The sequence below is a fragment of the Mustela erminea genome, chromosome 1, assembly GCF_009829155.1.
Source record: "Mustela erminea isolate mMusErm1 chromosome 1, mMusErm1.Pri, whole genome shotgun sequence".
NCBI classification, from domain to species: Eukaryota; Metazoa; Chordata; class Mammalia; order Carnivora; family Mustelidae; genus Mustela; species Mustela erminea.
The window spans coordinates 126,400,980-126,419,267 of record NC_045614.1 but is presented as its reverse complement, the minus strand read 5'-3'; the positions used below and the strand labels follow the sequence as shown (position 1 = coordinate 126,419,267).

At 38.5% G+C, this 18,288-nt stretch overlaps 1 protein-coding gene across 1 annotated transcript in view; it reads left to right on the top strand.

Moving 5' to 3' along the window:
* The first annotated feature begins 329 nt into the window (after positions 1 to 329).
* Positions 330 to 18,288, top strand: part of PRKCI (protein kinase C iota) — a 67,556-nt gene continuing 49,597 nt past the window's right edge. The window contains exons 1-2 of the mRNA XM_032341422.1: positions 330 to 652; positions 16,664 to 16,785. Coding sequence (XP_032197313.1) covers positions 552 to 652; positions 16,664 to 16,785 — 223 coding nt within the window. The 5' untranslated portion in view covers positions 330 to 551. The remainder of the gene's footprint in view (positions 653 to 16,663; positions 16,786 to 18,288) is intronic.

Here is an 18,288-nt window from a genome sequence, read left to right as displayed (position 1 = left end):
GCTAATCTATCCCAGTCCCTAGTCGGCTGACCGCGGACGCAACCAAGTTGGGAAACCGGGGTGAGATGCTGCCGCCTTGTCCCCTAATGTTTTCCCTGCAGGAAGGGGGCTTTGTAGGGAGAACTTTGGCATTCTCTCAGTCACAGCTTCCAAGAAGGTCTCCCTTCCGGCCCGTGTGATGTGACAGGCTGCGTCTCCCATCCTCTCTCCCCCTTTTCCTAGCCCCCGTAAGAATGGTGCAGCCGGGCGGTGAGGCTCCTTGAGATGGATCGATGGTTGCGCCCGCCCTCCCCCGGAATGTGGGCCTTTGGAGCGAGCGAGGTGGGAGGGACCCGAGTGGGGAGGCGTGCTGGGCCCGGGCGGCGGGAGGAGCCGCGCGGTTCCGGCTGCCCCGGCGAGGCGACCCTTGGGTCCGCGCCGCGGGCGGAGTGGACAGGTAAGCAAGCGGCAGCCGCGCCTCTGGAAGAGGCTCGGGCAGCGGAGTGCCCCCACGGCGCCCGGCGCGCCCCCCGCACCCTCGGCCTCCCGCGTTGAGGCGGGGGAGTAAGGAGATGCCGACCCAGAGGGACAGCAGTACCATGTCTCACCCGATCGCAGGCGGCGGCAGCGGGGACCATTCCCACCAGGTCCGGGTGAAAGCCTACTATCGCGGGTGAGTGTCTCAGAGTAGGGGTGGGGGTGGGAGGGGAGGGGAAAGGCCCGCTCCACTTGGACTGGAGGCGGGGAGGGTGAGGGGCTGGAGATGTGGGCGAATGGGTCCGGGCGGGAGCCTCTAGGGACTCACGGTGGGTGACCAAGTGGTCGGGGGAGGAGCATGGGGCGCTGCGTTGGGGCACCCCAAGGTGTGCTTCAGGGCGCCCGGGAGTCGCGCGGCTGATGGCTCCAGACTAGGGTCCGAGGGAGGAGTCTTGGAATGGAGCACGTCCACCTGGTGGGTTCGAGAGAGACTCGCCTACTAAGAGATTTACTAGGGCTTTACGTCATGAAGTCTGAATGTGTTTGGGGTTGCGAGTTGATTCCAAGTGATGCCTCAGTGAACTAAGTTTGCTCTAGGCTTGAAAGACAGGACCGCTTTAGTTTGCTGGTACTTTGAATTACCAGAAGGCCTAAAGCCTCTGGTTCTCTAAGTCAGGTTTACCTTCCTCGCCTAGAACAGTTCACAAAGTGTATCCGGACTGTGGTCAGGCTGCCTGTGTATTAGACATAGGAGTTATTATTTAAGAGTAAAGTTGATGGTTTTTAGGGATGTGCATTAGGTACTTATGTCTCGCCGAGATTAGGCTGTATATGTGTAGATTAGAACTGTGAATGCTTCTTTGTCAGTGTTGCTTCAAGGACCATTTTGATGGGGGGAGATACTGCAAGGAGAGAAGAGGATGGTTTTAAAATCTGTGATCTTTACGTATATTATTACCTGTTACAACTCCTGTGCTTACACCAGTAATAACCCAGTCCTAATATTGGTGTATTAAATCGTAGTCTATAATCAGTGACCTGACGGACATATCCCCCTTCTCTTGAATTCAGTTGTGGTTTGAAATACGAGATAATTATATTTAGTAGCTTTAGAGAGGTGAAATGTTAGTGTGAACATGAAGATTTGAAGTTAAGGGTTAACAGAAAACCCAGTGGCTTTGGCCTGACTGTTTGTCCAAGCAGAAGTAAATTGCTTAAAAAAAACTCAAGCACTAGGAGGTTGAAACTGCAATGCATACTTTTACATTCCAGAGGGGATCAGTGAAGATAGCAAATTAAAAAAAAAACAAAACAAACAAACAAAAAAACCCGCCTCTCTTGTTTTGATTTCAAAGGAAATGGAAGCCCTAAAATGTGTTATTGGTTTGATATAACGACTTACTAGTTCTCTTGCAGCCATGTAGCCTCTGACTTCTTGTTTATTAGGTTGACTGTATTCAGCTGTAGTTTACAAGAATTATTTTGGACAGTATCAGTGTTTTTGATTAAATTGATCAAGGAGGTCTTCAGTTTAAGACAATACCTAGAAGTGTGTGTGCCTGTTTTTTAAAAGTCTGTAGTGGTCCCAAGAGCTGTTTTGACTTGAATATGGTCAGCTATGAACTTTGCAATGTGGGGGAAAAAAGTTTTTGCTTCCTTTATCTTACCTTTAACTTGATAGATGAGGTATTTCACTTTACTTTCTTTTTTTTAAGAATAGTGACTGGTCATATAGGCTTTTTTCTTAAGTAAGATTTTATTTATTTGACAGACAGAGAGTCAGCACAAGCAGGGGGAACAGTAGAGGGAGAGGGAGAAGGAGGCTCCCCACTGAGCTGGGAGCAGGACTTGGGACTCAATTCCAGGATCCTGGGACCACGACCTGAGCTGAAGGCAGACACAACCGACTGAGCCACCCAGAGTCACCTCACTTTCCATTTTACAAAGTTGACAGTCCATGAGTTATTAGGCCTAGAGAATGAAATATATAGTAGGTGTTTGGGTTTTTTTAAGGTGTCTCATTATTGACATTTTAAAACTGGATTAAATGAATATACTCACATGGTAGGAATGTGCAGATTGTACAGAGGTATAAAATAAGCGACTTTCATTCCATTGTCCCAACTTCCAGAGGTATGCTGTTAACAGTTTATTTCTGTTCTTCTGGTGGTTGACTTTATTACTTTAAAAGTTATACTGCTGTTTCATGATTCAACTTTAGATAGTACCTTTTAATCCCATCCTCTCAAAGATTAGAAATTGGGTGAACACTGCCTTTTGCTTGCCCTTCTCCTGTTTGGTGCTTCTCAATTTTTGATTGTTAAACCATTTTTTTCAGTTCTCTGGTTTACATTTATGACTTTAAACAATATAAATTCTTGTCTTACTAAATTTAAATAATTTCCAATGATTTTAACTATGAAGAGGAAGAAATTTAGCCCCCCCCCCCATTTTTACTGGTTTTACAAATAGAAATAGGCTTAGTTAGTAAATTAAAATTACCATAAACTTCTCCTTTGGAAAGAAATCAAAGTCTGTTATATTTCAGGAATGTAGGTGTCATATTGTCTTGGCTTATTGCTACAATTATTTTTATAAAAGAGAATAAAAAAGAACATATAACCCTTTAAGTGCCTGACTAAAATTTCTCCAAAACATTCAAGTTAACATTTTGTTTTTTAAAATCTATCAATTTGGGCACCTGGGTGGCTCAGTCGTTGAGCATCTGGCTTCGGCTCAGTCATGATCCCAGGGTCCTGGGATTCAGCCCAGCATCGGCAGGCTCCCTGCCTAGCAGGAAGCCTGCTTCTCCCTCTCCCACTCCCCTGCTTGTGTTCCCTCTCTTGCTGTGTCTCTCTCTGTCAAATAAATAAATAAAATCTTAAAAAAAAATAAAATCTATGAATTTTTGTTAAAGAATTTTTTTGTCCTTTATTGCTTTATATTCATTGGAAGCTTTCTAACAGTGCCTTCATTTCAGCACTCTCTAAATTGTACCAATTTCTGTCCCCTGAAATTAGATCTGTTAAGATTATATGTTTATTAACAATAGTCTAAACCGGTGGTTTTGATATTACATAGTCAGCTGCTCATTACTACAGATGAAACTAAAATGAGTCACCAGTGAGGGTAGCTAATAAACAGGTAGGCTAACTAGAACACCTACCTGATTTTAAAATAGAAAATTCTTCCTTTGTATCAAGAAATGTAAGGACAAGGTGCATTTGAAAAAAGTTTCTATTCTTTCACATCTTATGAAAGGCTATTATTGGAAAGTTTTCTCCTATCCCCTTGTAACAGTGTTTCTTTCCAATGAACATTGAATCTTGGAATAGCCAGAATTTTTCAGTGAATCAATTGCCTTCTCCTTTCAAAGACGTGTATAGTGTTCTCTCATTCAGTTAAATTTGTTTAGTGCAAATGTGACATCCCTCTAGATGTAACAGATTTAATTAGGTTTTTTCTAGTTTTTAAGCAGCAGATTAATAGCATTGCGAATCCGACTGGTTTGGGGTGCCTGGGTTGCTCAGTTGGTCAGTTGTCTGACTCTTGATTTTGGCTCAGGTCGTGATCTTGGTTGGGGTAATGAGATTGAGCCCAGTGTGGGGCTCCTTGCTCAGGAGGGAGTCAGCTTCATATCTCTCTTGCTGTCCCTCTGCCCCTTCCCCAGCACGCACTCAAGCTTTCTCTCTAAAATAAATAAATCAGTTTTCAAAAAAAAAAAATCTGACTGTGTCACAGCCTATACACCCTTCTTTCCTTGACATGGGAGTTTGTCAGTGAGTGGCCTTCCTTCTTCAATCATTACCTAGTAGTGTTAGGAGGAAGAGAAACAGGTTTTGTTGGTTAGTGATAAATTGCTATTGTATGTGCTTATCCTTATATTAAAGTTACTTGATATTATGGGATAGAGTTTAACAAGGAAATGTCTGGACTACTCATTTCATTTTACATTATAAATGTATGGGAAATTTCGCAGAAAGATTGTAAAAATGCTTTTTAAACCCACTGCCATTGAACGGTTATAACATTCCGGAGTATTCTTTTTGTGCACATCTACAAATAGGAGATTAACTCCTTGTGTTTTGGATTGTATAGCTGGTTCAGTGAAGAAGTATGCAGGATTTTTTTGTGAACAAGTCTTGGCAAGACTTGTTTTTAAAAGTATTGCAAAATAATTTTAGCAATATAAGGCATATCTCTAGAATGTTCTAAGGAAATACAAAGAGTATATTGAGTTGGGAGTTGGGGGAATGTTAGTTATTAGTCCTGGAGCTTCTGGCATGACACCTAACCGCAGGACAACTCCTCTCATAGCTTTATCAGAGGAGAAATGACTTGGTGGCCTGGTGCCCAAAACCAAAATAGCTCTCTCAGAAATTTGAATCAGATAATACAGAGATAAATTGCTTGGTAGCAGTGAAGACTAGAGCTGCAGAGTTAAGGGAGAGGCTAGTGAGGCCAGCACCAACCAAGTACAAGCGTCAGGTCTGAGAAAGCAGAGGAGGAGGCAGTTTTCTGTGAAAAAATTCTTCCTGGAGGTCCATGAGAGCTTTCTAGTACAACTCTGAACCCTCTTGTTAAGGTAACTTGAGTGTTTGGGTTTTTTTTCAAGGTTGAAGTGAGCATAGTGAAAACCTGAATTTTTAAAATTCCACTCTTGCTTAGGATTTCATGTATTACCTAAAGTGTGTTTAAACTCACTTTAATAAATATTGTTGAATACCTGCTGCCTACTCTAAGGTAGGCACATGGTGCTAGGGTGGACAGAGGGTGTAGAGGTGACTAATATAAGGCTCTGCCCTCAAGGGACTGAGGAACTTCTAGGAACACAGACATAGAAGAGTTAATAAAGGAGTGTGTATGTGTTTATGGTAAGGTCCTTGCAGGGATGGATATTGGGGAGGGGTTTGGGAAACCTTCTAGAGGATGGAGCGTTTGAGGCTTTTAAAGGATAAATAGGTTTGCCTGGTTGATGAAGATGTGGGGTGAGGGTCATTCCAGGCATTGCACAACTGCGTGGTATGTTTGGGGAATTCAGATCAGTTTAGTTGTTAGTCCCATAGTCATTCCTTATTAGGACATAAAGTGTGAAGTGGGCACTGATAAGTGAGGCTAAGAAGAGGTTCACAAGCACTACTCATGAAGATTCTTGAATATCATACTTTGGGCTTCGGACTTTTTTTTCATTTGGTGAGGGTTTTAAGTAAGAGAGATTCATGCTTAGATTTTCATCTTAGAAGGCTCACTCTCAGAACCAGTATGGGTGATGAGTTAGCAGTGGATGAAGACTAATTTGGAGGCTTTGGAAGTAGTCCAGCTGAGAGAATCAGAGGGGGAGAAGAGGCTATGGATTGAACAGTGATTTTAGGGGTAGAATCAATATGAATTACACATTGATTGCCTGTGGGGAAAAATGGGATTCTGACAACAATGGGTTTCTTATTTGAGAGAGACTAGGGAATAAAGGAGGAAAAGATTAGTGAGAGGAGGTAATTCATTATGTGGAACAAGTAACTGAATTTTGAGTTCTTCATGCTTTGCAGGCATCCAGGTGGAAATGCCTAGAATTAACTGAAGTGCCATTTATTGTGTGCCTGCTGTATGTCCCAAGCCCTGTACCTGGCAGCTTACCTATGTAAGAATGTGGCTGAGAATGATAATAGAAACAAAAATGCAACCAGTTACCAAATGTAGATGACAAAGGCAAAGGACTAAAACTATATTTTAACAATACAGACATACCTAAAGTGGAAAGTTCCCCTTCTCCCCTCTCACCCCCACTTCCTAATGGTATCCATTGTTAATAGTTGGGATATTCTGCATCATATTAATATGTCTTTAAGTATAGATATTGTATGCATACAACCCCCCTTTTTTTTTCAAGTAAACAGATTTGTATTTCTACACGTTTCTGCAACTTGAATTGTTTTCATTCACGATCATCTTTCCATGTGAAGGTGGGCAGGGATAACTAGAGACATTCATAGAGAGAGCAGACTGCTTACTTTATAATCGATGTATAGTGTTCTCTAGTGTTGTTATACCATAATTTAATCTTTTTCCTGATTGATGAGCATAAAAAATTACCTTCATTAAATCAGTATTTCAAATTATGCTGAAGGAACATATTCTTGCAAACATGGTCTAAAATTTGCCTATTTTAAAACTTGATAATTGTCTTCCAAACACCTACCAATTTATGTTTCAAACAACAGTGTACCAATGAAGTATTTTCCTTGTGTTCCCAACTGCACATTATTGGTCTTTAAAGTTTTTCCCAGTGGGGGCGCCTGGGTGGCTCAATCAGTTCAGTTTCTGCCTTCAGCTCAGGTCATGATCCCAGGGTCCTGGAATCAAGCCCTCCATTGGGCTCCCTGCTCTGCTGGGAGTCTGCTTCTCACTCTCCCTCTGCTCCTCCCCCTGCTCCTGCGTGTGCATGCGCTTGCTCTCTCTCTCTCTCTCTCTCAAATAAATGAAATCTTAAGAAAATAAATAAAAATTTTCCCAATAGGCAAAAAATGCTAATTTTTTTTACAGCTATCTTTTTATACATTACCGATCATTTGTAGTTCTGCAGCTTGTTTATTCATGTCTTTTGCCCAGTTTTTCTCTTGGATTCTTTTTTTTTTTATTAGTTTATTTGAAGGGGCATTGACATTTTGTCTGTTAAAAAAGTTGCCAACATTTCTGTAACCTGTTTGTCTGGAGTTTTTCACTTTAATCAAATCCATCTGTTTGTTTTTTTTTTTCCCTCCTTTTTAGCTTCTGGGTTCTCTTAGGTATGTGTGTTTCCCATCTAAAAATATTTTTTGTATATTAATTATGCAGTTTTTCAAGTGATTATCTTTTCAATCAATCTGATATTTAGGGGTTTAGTTGTTTGTGATGTACTGATATGACTTAATTTTTTAAAAAGTGTATTCTAATATTGTTACTGAATAGGTTCTTTAACCACTGGGCTGAAGGACAATTTTGTTCCATACTAAATTTTTCAGATGAACTTAAGTACTTTCTATTCTGTTTCATTGATTTTTTTTTTTAAAGATTTTATTTATTTGAGAGAGAGAGAGAGTGAACATGAGCAGAGAGAGAGGCAGAAGAAGAGAGAGAGGGAGAATTAGACTCTCTGCTGAGTAGGGAGTCAGATGCAGGACTCTATCCCAGGTCCATGTTATCGTGACCTCAGCTGAAGGCAGACAGACACTCAACCAACTCACTGATTTTGGGGAGAAATATATTTTTGCACATACCGCCATTAGTTTAATTATTTTAGTTAGTTTTGATATATGCTATGGAAAAGTCATTTCATTAATTTTCTATTTCCACATTTCCTTGGCTGTTCTTGTATATTTATTTTCTCTTCCAGATTAGTTTTTGAAGGTTTTTCTAGGTTCCAGAAAAAAAATCTTTTTTTTAAAATTTTACTTTATTTTTTATTTTTTTTAAAAGATTTTACTTATTTATTCCAGAGAGCAAAAGTGAGCAGGGGGAAGAGCAGAAGGAGAGGGACAAGCAGATTCCCATTTGTGCATGGGGCCTGATGCAGGACTCGATTGTAGGACCATGAGATCATGACCTGATCTGAAAGAGTCAGACACTTAAGAGACTGAGCCACCCAGGTGTCCCCAGGAAAGAAAAAAATCTTACTGGTATTTTGATTTAGAATTGCTTTGAATTTATAGGTTAATGTGAGAACTGATAGTTTTATAATACAGAGCTTTGCCTTTTAACTATGAGGTATAATACCTATTTATTGATTTTTTTTTTCACTAAGGTTTCTATCCCTTAGATTTTACACATTTCCTGTTCAATTTATTCTTAAATGTTTTATAATTTTGTTCTTTTTGTGAATGGAATATTTTGTTTTCAGAGGCTTATGATATATCATCTATTTTTGAATATTTAAGTTTAACTGGTCACCTTAATTCTAATAATTTCTTATTTAACTTGGAATTTATAGCTAGATAATATCTGCAAATAACAATTTTGCCTCTTTAATATATATCTCACTTATTTTTTTTACTATATATTTCGCTTATTTTTCTAAACTATTTGGCTAGGTTTTCTAGACAGTGTTGAATTTTAGCAAGATCATTTATCTTTTTTTTTTTTTAAAGAGAGGGAAAAGGGGAGGAGGGAGGGGGGACAGAGAGAAAATCTCAAGCAGGATCCATGCCCAGCTTAATGTAGGACTCCATCTCACCACTCTGAGATCATGATCTGAGCCAAAATCAACAGTTGGACGCTTGACTGACTAAGTCACCTGGGCATCCCAGCAGTGATCTCTTACCTTAATGAGGTATTATCAATAGTTAGAAAAATCTCACAAATTATCTCCAAAGATGCCCAGTCTCCTTTCCCCCTCTATGAGGAATGCTGAAAAGCATAGAAACTAATCTTTATAATGTATCCAGTTGTTCCAAGAACTATGATGAGTGTTTTCCCATCATTTTAATTTAATCTTCACGGCAATATCCAGAGGCAGATACTATTATCTTCATTGTATGGATGGTAATGTTGAGGCTTAGTAAGCCACAACACAAAGCTGAGTCTTAACCCTTCAGAGAATTTTTTTTCCTTTTACTATACGGATGGGCCTTTTTAAAATCACTTTTTTGCTTTTTTGTCAAAGTCATATTTCATAGTTCTTTTTAAGCCAGTTTTCTTTTTCTTTCTTTCTTTCTTTTTTTAAGATTTTTAATTCACTTGAGAGAGAGTGAGAGAGCACAGAGAGAGTGAGCAAGCACAGGGAGGGGCAGAGGTAGAAGGAAAGAGAAATTCCAGCAGACTCCTCCCTGAGCTCAGAGCCTGGGGGTGGTGGGGGTCACCTCAGTCTCATGACCCTGAGACCGTGACCCTAAGATGAAAGTAAGAGTTGGACACTAAACCAACTGCACCACTCAGGGCCCTATTTATCATCATGATCATTTAAAAATGGCAGTTGCTTTATGACTTTTTATGAATAAATTAGAGGAGTGGTACTATGAGATTGTATGAATATTCTCTTTCCTCAGAACTTTTAACCCAGTGATTTTACCATCCATGGATAATTCTGCCTAAATCTATTATATCAGTGATTACAAATAAGACTTTTTTCTCTTTATACTACATTTAATTTTGGAGAAAAGCTTATTTTGAGATAGCAGAAGGACTGAACTGGTGGTTCTTTTTTCAGGTTTATTTTTAAAAGCATTTGGTCCTACGGAAAAACTTTAGATTCTATATTTTAGAACATAGGAACATAATGAATGCTTAAAGCAGTTTGTCTTCTGAAGCCCAGTAGCAAAATTAAGACTGCTTTTTTTTTTCTTTTTTAAAAATTCAGCTAAAACTATATCTAAATTTGCCATTTGGGGAATTTTTGTGGTGAAGCAGACTATATTCTGTCGAAGACCAGTGGTAAGATAATTTATGCTAACACTGAAGTTAAAACCAGAAAAAAAAATCTTTCATGCACAATTTGTTTTATACCTTTAGAAAGTAATATCTTTATTTTGTAGCTCATTTTTAGCTTTAGGGCTATAATAAGGATCTGGTGTTTGTAGATGGTATGAACATGGTGCTTTTTCAATTACTTAGAGAAGTGTTTATATAAAACTCCCTTAAATGTTTTAGTTCCTGGAACTTAAGGAGTGGCAGTTGATAAAGCATGACTCCTTCACTGAGTCTCTTTAGGATGTTTGTACTTACATTTTTTAAGGATTATTTAAAAAATATTCTGATAAATATTTTTTAGCTCTTGCAAAATAAGATTTCTTAAAAATCCCTATTGTATACAGACATGCTTACATATGTGTTAATTTTAAGTTCATGTGGACCTTAATAAGGAAGTCATATTTTGATGATATCTGATACTGGTTTTTTTCCCTTGCCTTCAAAAAACACAATGCCATACTTGTTCTTTGCCAGAGAAAGTCTACAGGAGCTTTTACTTATTTAATTCTAAAATACATTCTTTCAACTTTTACTCCCTTATACTAATGACCTTAAGGGTATTTTGAAAGAAAAATTGCTGGGGAGGTGGGGGGGGGGTGGGCAAAGTGGGTGATGGGTATTAAGGAGGGTGTTTGTGATGAGCATGAGGTGTTGTATGTAAGTGATGAATCCCTAAGTTCTGCTCCTGAAACCAATACTACATTATATGTTAACTAACTTGAATTTAAATAAAAGCTTGGAAGAAAAAATATAATATTAAAAAGATAAATAAAATTGAACAACCCCCCCCCAAAGTTGCTTTAAGGTTATCATATCTCTTAATAATGTTGTTAGAAGAAGGACCTATTTTCTATTTTTATTTTCTTTTTTAAAAATAAAATTTTAAAATATTTAAAACAATTTTATTAATAAAAGTCATTTTAAATTTTTAAAATATTTTGTTTATATTTTTTCTAGAAAGCAAATTTTATAATAAAATCATACCTTTATATGGTAGAGAAATTAATGATTATCTATACCATTCAGAAGAGTCTAAGTACAAAGCACATCTTCTTTCCATCTCTGATCTCTCCCCAATCCCCAGTTCCACTACCCAGAGTTCCAGAGTTAACTACTTTTTAAATTTTGTTTTGTTTTGAGGTGCCTGGGTGAATCAGTCGGTTAGGCATATGACTCTTGATTTTAGCTCAGGTCACAATCTCAGTGTCCTGAGATAAGCCAGCGTTGGTCTCCACGCTGGGTATGGAACCTGTTTACGAATCTTTCCCTCTCCTGTCCCTTTCCCACTCCCTGTGCTTGCTCTCAAAAAAATAAATAAAAATAAAAATCTTGAAAATTTTGTTTGTTTTATTATATCTGTTGTTCAATATGAAAGATGAGGAATTTAGTACTTCTTTGTCATTGTCTCTCCTGGTTTTTAGTTCTTCTAATCATTATGTTGTAACTTAAATAATGTACCTTCTTCTGCTTTTCTTTTTAATTGTGGTTAAAAAAACCCACTTAATTTACATCTTAACCATTTTTAAGTGTACAATTCAGTAGTGTAACTATATTCACATTGTTGTGTAACCAATCTCTAGAGCCTTTTCATTTTGTAAAACTGAAACTGTACCTATTGAACAACTCCCCATTTCCACCCACCCCCAACCCCTGGGAACCACTGTTCCAATTGAGTGGATTCATACAGTATTTGTGTTTTTGTGACTGGCCTATTTCGCTTAACATAATGTCTTCAAGGTTCACCCATGTGTCAGAATGTCCTTATATTCATTCATTCATTCATTCATTCATTCATTCATTCAGTAATCTCTGCACCCAATATGGGGCTGTAACTTGGGACCCTGAGATCAAGAGCCGCATGCTCCCCTGACTGCTCCAGCCCGGTGTCCCAGAATTTCCTTGAAGGCTGAATAATATTCCTTTGTGTTTATAGATCACATTTTGTTTATCCATTTCTCTTTTAATGGACACTCTGGTTGCTTCCATCTTTTGGCTATTGAAATTAATGCTACTATGAACATGGGTGTACAAATACCTTTTGGAGTCCCTATGTCCTGTTCTTTTGGACCTGTACCCAGAAGTGGAATTACAGGATCAAGTGGAAATTCTGTTTTTAATTTTTTGAGGACCCTCCATACTTTTTCCTATAGCTGCTGCACCGTTTTACATCCCACCAACAGTGCACAGGGCTTCTGTTTCTCCACATCTTTGTCAACACTTGTTATTCTGTTTTGTTTTATTTTGTTTTGTTTTGTTTTGATAGTAGTTATCCTAATGGGTGTGAGGTGATATTTCATTATGGTTTTGATTTGTATCTCACTAATGTTTAGCTATGCTGAACATCTTTTCATAAGCTTGTTGGCTATTTGTGTATAATTTTGGAGAAATGTCGGTTCAAGTCCTTTGCCCATCTTTATTTGGGTTATTTGGTTTTTTCTTTTTCTTTTTTTTTAAAGATTTTATTTATTTATTAGAGAGAAAGAACGAATGGGGAGGGGAGCAGAAGGAGAGGAAGAAGCAGACTCCATGCTCAGCAGGGAGCCCCTTGTGGGACTGAGTCCTAGGACTCTGGGCTCATGACATGAGCTAAAGGCAGACACTTAACTGACTGAGCCACTCAGGTGCCCCCATTTGGATTTTTCTTGTTCCCTGTTTTTATTTTTAAATTATTAATTTTAGATAGAGTATTGACTCTCTAGTAAGAAACATTCTTAAAATAAAATTTCTCCACATCTTGATTTTTCTTATAAATTTTTACATTCTAAAAGTTTGTAACATTGTTTTCTTCTTTAAATTACAAATTTTTGTTTAAAGCAATTGTTAAAAGCATTTTTGAGTTGCCTAACTGGCTCAGTTGGTGGAGTGTGTGATCTTGATCTTGGGGTTGTGAGTTTAAGCCCCATGTTGGGTGTAGAGACTACTCAAGGATAAAGTCTGGCGCACCTTGGGGGAAGGGGGTGGGGTTATGGATATTGGGGAGTAATGGTGAGTGCTGTGAAGTGTGTAAACCTAGTGATTCACATACCTGGGGATAAAAATATATGTTTATAAAAAATAAAAAATAAATTAAAAAAAAAAGTCTGGCACACCTGGGTGGCTCAGTTGCATAAACATCTGACTTCAGCTCAGATCATGATCTCCAGGTCCTGGAATCAAGCCCTGCACTGGACTCCTGCACTCAGCAGGGAGTCTGCTTATCCCTTTCCCTTTGTTCCTCCCTACCCCCAACTGGTACGCACACGTGTGCTTTCTCTCTCTCTCAAATAAATAAATAAAATCTTTTAAAAACAACAAAAAAAACACATTTATAATGAATGCTTATGTAGGTGTTAAGTACTTGAAGAGTCAAGTAGTATGATCAGATGCTTAAAGAAGGAAAAGTAATCTTGCATAAATAAAACTTTTCTCTTTTAAAGGTTCCTCTTAACTTTGTTGTTTGGGGCTGGTACGTTTTCTTCACCACTTTTATTTCATCTGTTTTCAGTCATCTGGGATTTTTACTTTCTAGTCCACTGGTGGTGCCTTTTCTGACTTCTAAGACTTAGATAATTTGGCATTTCAGTTTTCTTTTTTTTTTTTTTTTTAAGATTTTATTTATTTATTTGACAGAGATCACAAGTAGGCAGAGAAGCAGGCAGAGTGAGGAGGAAGCAGGCTCCCTGCTAAGCAGAGAGCCCGATGTGGGCTCTATCCCAGGACCCTGGGATCATGACCCAAGCTGAGGGCAGAGGTTTTAACCCACTGAGCCACCCAGGCGCCCCGCCATTTCAGTTTTCTGATGTTCCATGGTCCCTTTGAATGAAGGGATACAGATATGTGTTCCTCTGCCATATTAAACCAAAGGCATTTGTTGCTTTTGTTTGTTGCTTTTAAAAGGTTAGTTGGGGAGGGGAAGGGTCAGAGCACAGTGTCCACCCCAGGTGTCATTAGATTTGGATTTGAATTCATATCTATTTTTTTTAAAAGATTTTATCTGACAGACAGAGATCACAAGTAGGCAGAGAGGTAGGCAGAAAGAGAAACAGGTTCCCTGCTGAGCAGAGAGCCAGATGTGGGGCTCGATCCCAGGACCCTGGGACCATGACCTGAACCGAAAGTAGAGGCTTTAACCCACTGAGCCACCCAGGTGTCCCCATATTCTATTTTTTAACTGGGAGAGACTGGCAAATATTCCTTTATGCTTTGCTTTTTAAATCTGTAAAATAGGTTAGTCTGTCTAGTTTGACAGTTACTGTGAATGTCATATAAGATACAGTTTGTTTAAATACCTGGAGCACATTCAGTATTCTATGAATGCTTATAGGCAAAGGAAACATAAACCGTGATAGTACCCTGTCAAAAGTGTGTTTTCTGGAAGCTGGTTTTCTCCTAGAGAGTATTTCTTCTGTAGTCAGTTAAGAAATGTTTAAGTTCTTATTATGTTAATAGTTACGTGAATCTGTGAAACAGTCTGAGAATTCTTGTCTTCCAGTTGTGTATGGTTTAGTTGGGGATGTGTTATCAATGTATGAGTTAAACAACAGAAGATGGAACATAAGATACATGTTGGGCAGGTTTAGAAATGTAGACCATTGGGCTTGTGTGGTTGAAAAAGGCTTAATGGAGGTTCATGTTGAAATACCAGTTAAAGAATTGATCCCCACCTCCCCATATAAACTGGGCCTTGAACTGAGGAAAGGTCAGAATTAAAACTTGGATCTTCAAGGTCTTCTGTGTGAAGGTCATGAGTAAACCAGATGTCTGTCGTAGAGTATATGTGTTGGGGATGGGTTCAATTTGAGAATAGAACCAGATTATTAAAAAACTTAAATACCACACACAGAGAGCTGGAATTACAGATTTAAGAGACCCACTACATAGAGATAGTAGTTAAAACACTGAATGTGAATTAGGTTTAGGGAGAAAGAAAGAGTGACAGAGGATGAATGTGAGAGCGGGTGTAAAGAGTATCTTGTGATTGACGACCAAAAGAGACTAGAGTTCAGAAAAGCAGACAGAGAACCAGGGGGGCATACTATTATGAAAGCCAAGGCAAGAGGGTTCTCAGAGGCAGGGGCAGAAAGTTCTGAGTTGCTTAGAGTGATTCTCAAGAAAAGGCCAGTCAGTTTTCATGCTCTGCTCTCTGCTTACCTTTGACAGCCCCTAAAGACTATAGATTTTTTTTAAATTTTTTTACAGATGACTTAAAATTCTAAACTCCTTATTTCCCTCTCTGTGCTCTGTGTTCAAGCTACCTATGTGTGTTCACAGTTCTTCCTTTCTTCCGTGAATATTTCTCAAGAATCCATTCTGTGGGGCGCCTGGGTGGCTCAGTGGGTTAAGCCTCTGCCTTCAGCTTGGGTCATGATCTCAGGGTCCTGGGATTGAGCCCCGCATCAGGCTCTCTGCTCGGCAGGGAGCCTGCTTCCCCCTTTCTCTGCTTCCTCTCTGCCTACTTGTGATCTCTCTCTCTCTGTCAAATAAATAAACAAAATCTTAAAAAAAAAAAAAAAAAAGAATCCATTCTGTGCTAGGCACTGGGTCTAGGCACTGTGTTGGCCACTAGGAATATAATGAACAAAACAAAATCCCTACTTTCATCAAACTTATATTCTAGCTGGGGTAGGTGGTAGACCATAAACACTGGTTTACCTGTTGAAGTAGTAGAAGTTGGTCCGAGAGGTGGTCAGCGCCTGGTAGACCCTGCTAGGGACTTTGTTACTCTGCATGAGAGACCAAGACATTGGAAGAGTTTAAAATAGGAAGGATGTGAACTCCATTAACTCTGTAAAACTCTTAGAACAGTTTGACACCTGGAGATCTTTGTAAGTGTTTGTTAAATTAGAGTCTTTCAGGCTATCTGACTTAACATTTGAAAGGATGCTGTGGCTGGCTACTGGGCCTAGATTAGATCATAGGGAGCCTTCTCGTGGCTCCTTGGAGGAAACCCTAGGCCTCCTGTTACGATTTCAGGCTTCACAGTGAGTATAGCTGCTAGGTAGATTTATTTGAATACTGTTGCTTATCTAACACTAAAGCAAACGTAAATACACATTTATGTCTATTCCCATGTTTTCTGCGTATCTACCTTAAAACATTAGTCATATTATAAAACCAATTGGGGCAAATGGGAGTTCTTTGGGAAAAGGTGAAAATGAAGGTGTGCAGTCTAAAAATCATGCCATACAAAGAATGGATGAAAGTCTCATGGATAGTTAATCTGTGGATGTGAGGGCTCAGGAAGAGGACATGACAGATCTTTGTCCAGTTATTGAAGAGCCATCTCTTAGATGAAGGGTAGACTTTTTAGGGAGGGGAGGTCTGGAGTCAGCGATTAGAACAGATTTCAATTATATATAAGGCAGAAACTAATCAATAACTGAGCTGTTCATCTGTGGAGTGCAGTGCCTCACAGGAGAGTGTGCTCTTGAAAACTAATATTAAAGCAAAGTGGGACAACCGTCAGAGCAGTTAGGGTGGGCTTCCTGAAGGAGGAAGGAGATTGAATTGAAGTTTCTCACAAATCCACTATTTTTATTTTTAAATTTTTAATTTAAACTCAATTTAGTTAACATTCTACTTTTTTTATTTTTGAAATTATTGATATGGGTTTTTCTTTTTTCTTCTTCTTCTTTTTTTTTTTTTTTACTTTACAGAGATTGTCTACCGGAAGCAATAATGATACACTCACAAAATATCTGATGTCCTTCAGATTGCCAGGCATTCAGTAGTATGTAGAACATCATTAGTTTCAGTTATCTTCAAACTTAAAACTCTTTTTCTTTTTCAGGGATATCATGATAACCCATTTTGAACCTTCAATCTCCTTCGAGGGCCTTTGCAGTGAGGTTCGAGATATGTGTTCCTTTGACAATGAACAGCTTTTCACCATGAAATGGATAGATGAGGAAGGTGAGTGATAAAGAGAGGGCTCTATGTGTAAGCATTTGATCTAAGATACTATTCTGTCATTTATTTTCAAAATACAGTAAAAGTCCTAATTTATGGACTATTAGGTAAATTAGAAATTCGATGCCATTTTTATTTTGCTTCAGGTACTTAAAAGAATATCACCAAAGGGGACAGTCTTTGTTTTGTCCTTTTTACTCCAAAAAAATGAGAAATTAATGTGACTGTCTTCCCCCATTAACATAAACATCAAATAGTGTTATATTTTACTTTAATTTTGAATATGAGTGTTTTATACTTTAGAGATTATCGTCAATAATTTGGCAGTATTTTTTGCTGAATATTTCTTCAAAGAAAATGTTACAGAATAAAAGTGATTGTGACACTATGATTTCAAAGATGGTGGCATTGATACCTTAATGACTTGAACTCAGAAAACATTTATTGAATATCTGTGTACTAAAGATAGATATTTTCTGCTCTTAAAGTCAGTGCCTCATTGGGAGATGGACATGTAAATAACAGATGTGGTGAGTTGAACATAAATGCGTAGGGGTCTTGAAATGCAAAAGCAGTAGCATGTCCATGTGCCCGAAATATTTGTGACATTTGGACTAAAATAGTAACAGAGTAAAAGTTTTTGAAGTGGCGGAGGTGAGAGGAAAACCATTTTTGACAAAGAATAAGATAGAAAAAGGACAGAGGTAAGAAGAACATGGTGTGTGTGGAAGAGCAGTAATTCACTAAATTAACGTGTAGGGAATGGTGTGGTATCAGGACTAGATCCTTGCTCCTGAGTGTGGTCTGCAGAACTTTTAGAAAAGGCTCATCACAGACTTCTGGATCTGAATCTATATTTTAACAGGAACTACAGGTAAGTCACATGAATATTAAACTTGTAGAAGCTTAGGGTTGACTCAATCCTGGAAGGCTTTGCAAACCACATTAGACTTTATTTTACATGCTAGAATGTCACCGAAGTATAGCTTAAAGATACCCTAAATATACTAACTTTGTATTATGGCCCTCTATTAATTGTAATGAGAATGAAATTTATTTTTAAGGAAATTTGTTATAATATGTAGCTCAATATTTGGGGCCATTTCTAGGTTTCCTGATAGGAAGAGCCCTGGAAAGATATTATCCTAGATCCAAGTTGTACATAAACTCAAAATCTATTTTTACTTTTTAAACACATTTTTTAAAAAAGTTTTATTTATCTAATCTCTGTGCCCAATGTGGGGATAGAACTCATGACCCCGAGATCAAGAATCACATGTTCCTCCCAACTGAGCCAGTGAGGCACCCCTTTAAAGACATTTTTAAAAGTTTCTCTAAGGTAATCCATATTTGCTGTTTGGGAAAAAAAAGTAGCACAGATGTCTTGAAATTTTGAAAGAAGTCTTCTGTTTGCCCTTTCTCTTCTTTCCTTCCTCATCAGTCCCAGGCGTAAGAGAGAAAAACCACTGTTACAGCTAGTATATATCCTTCAAGATATTTTCTCTG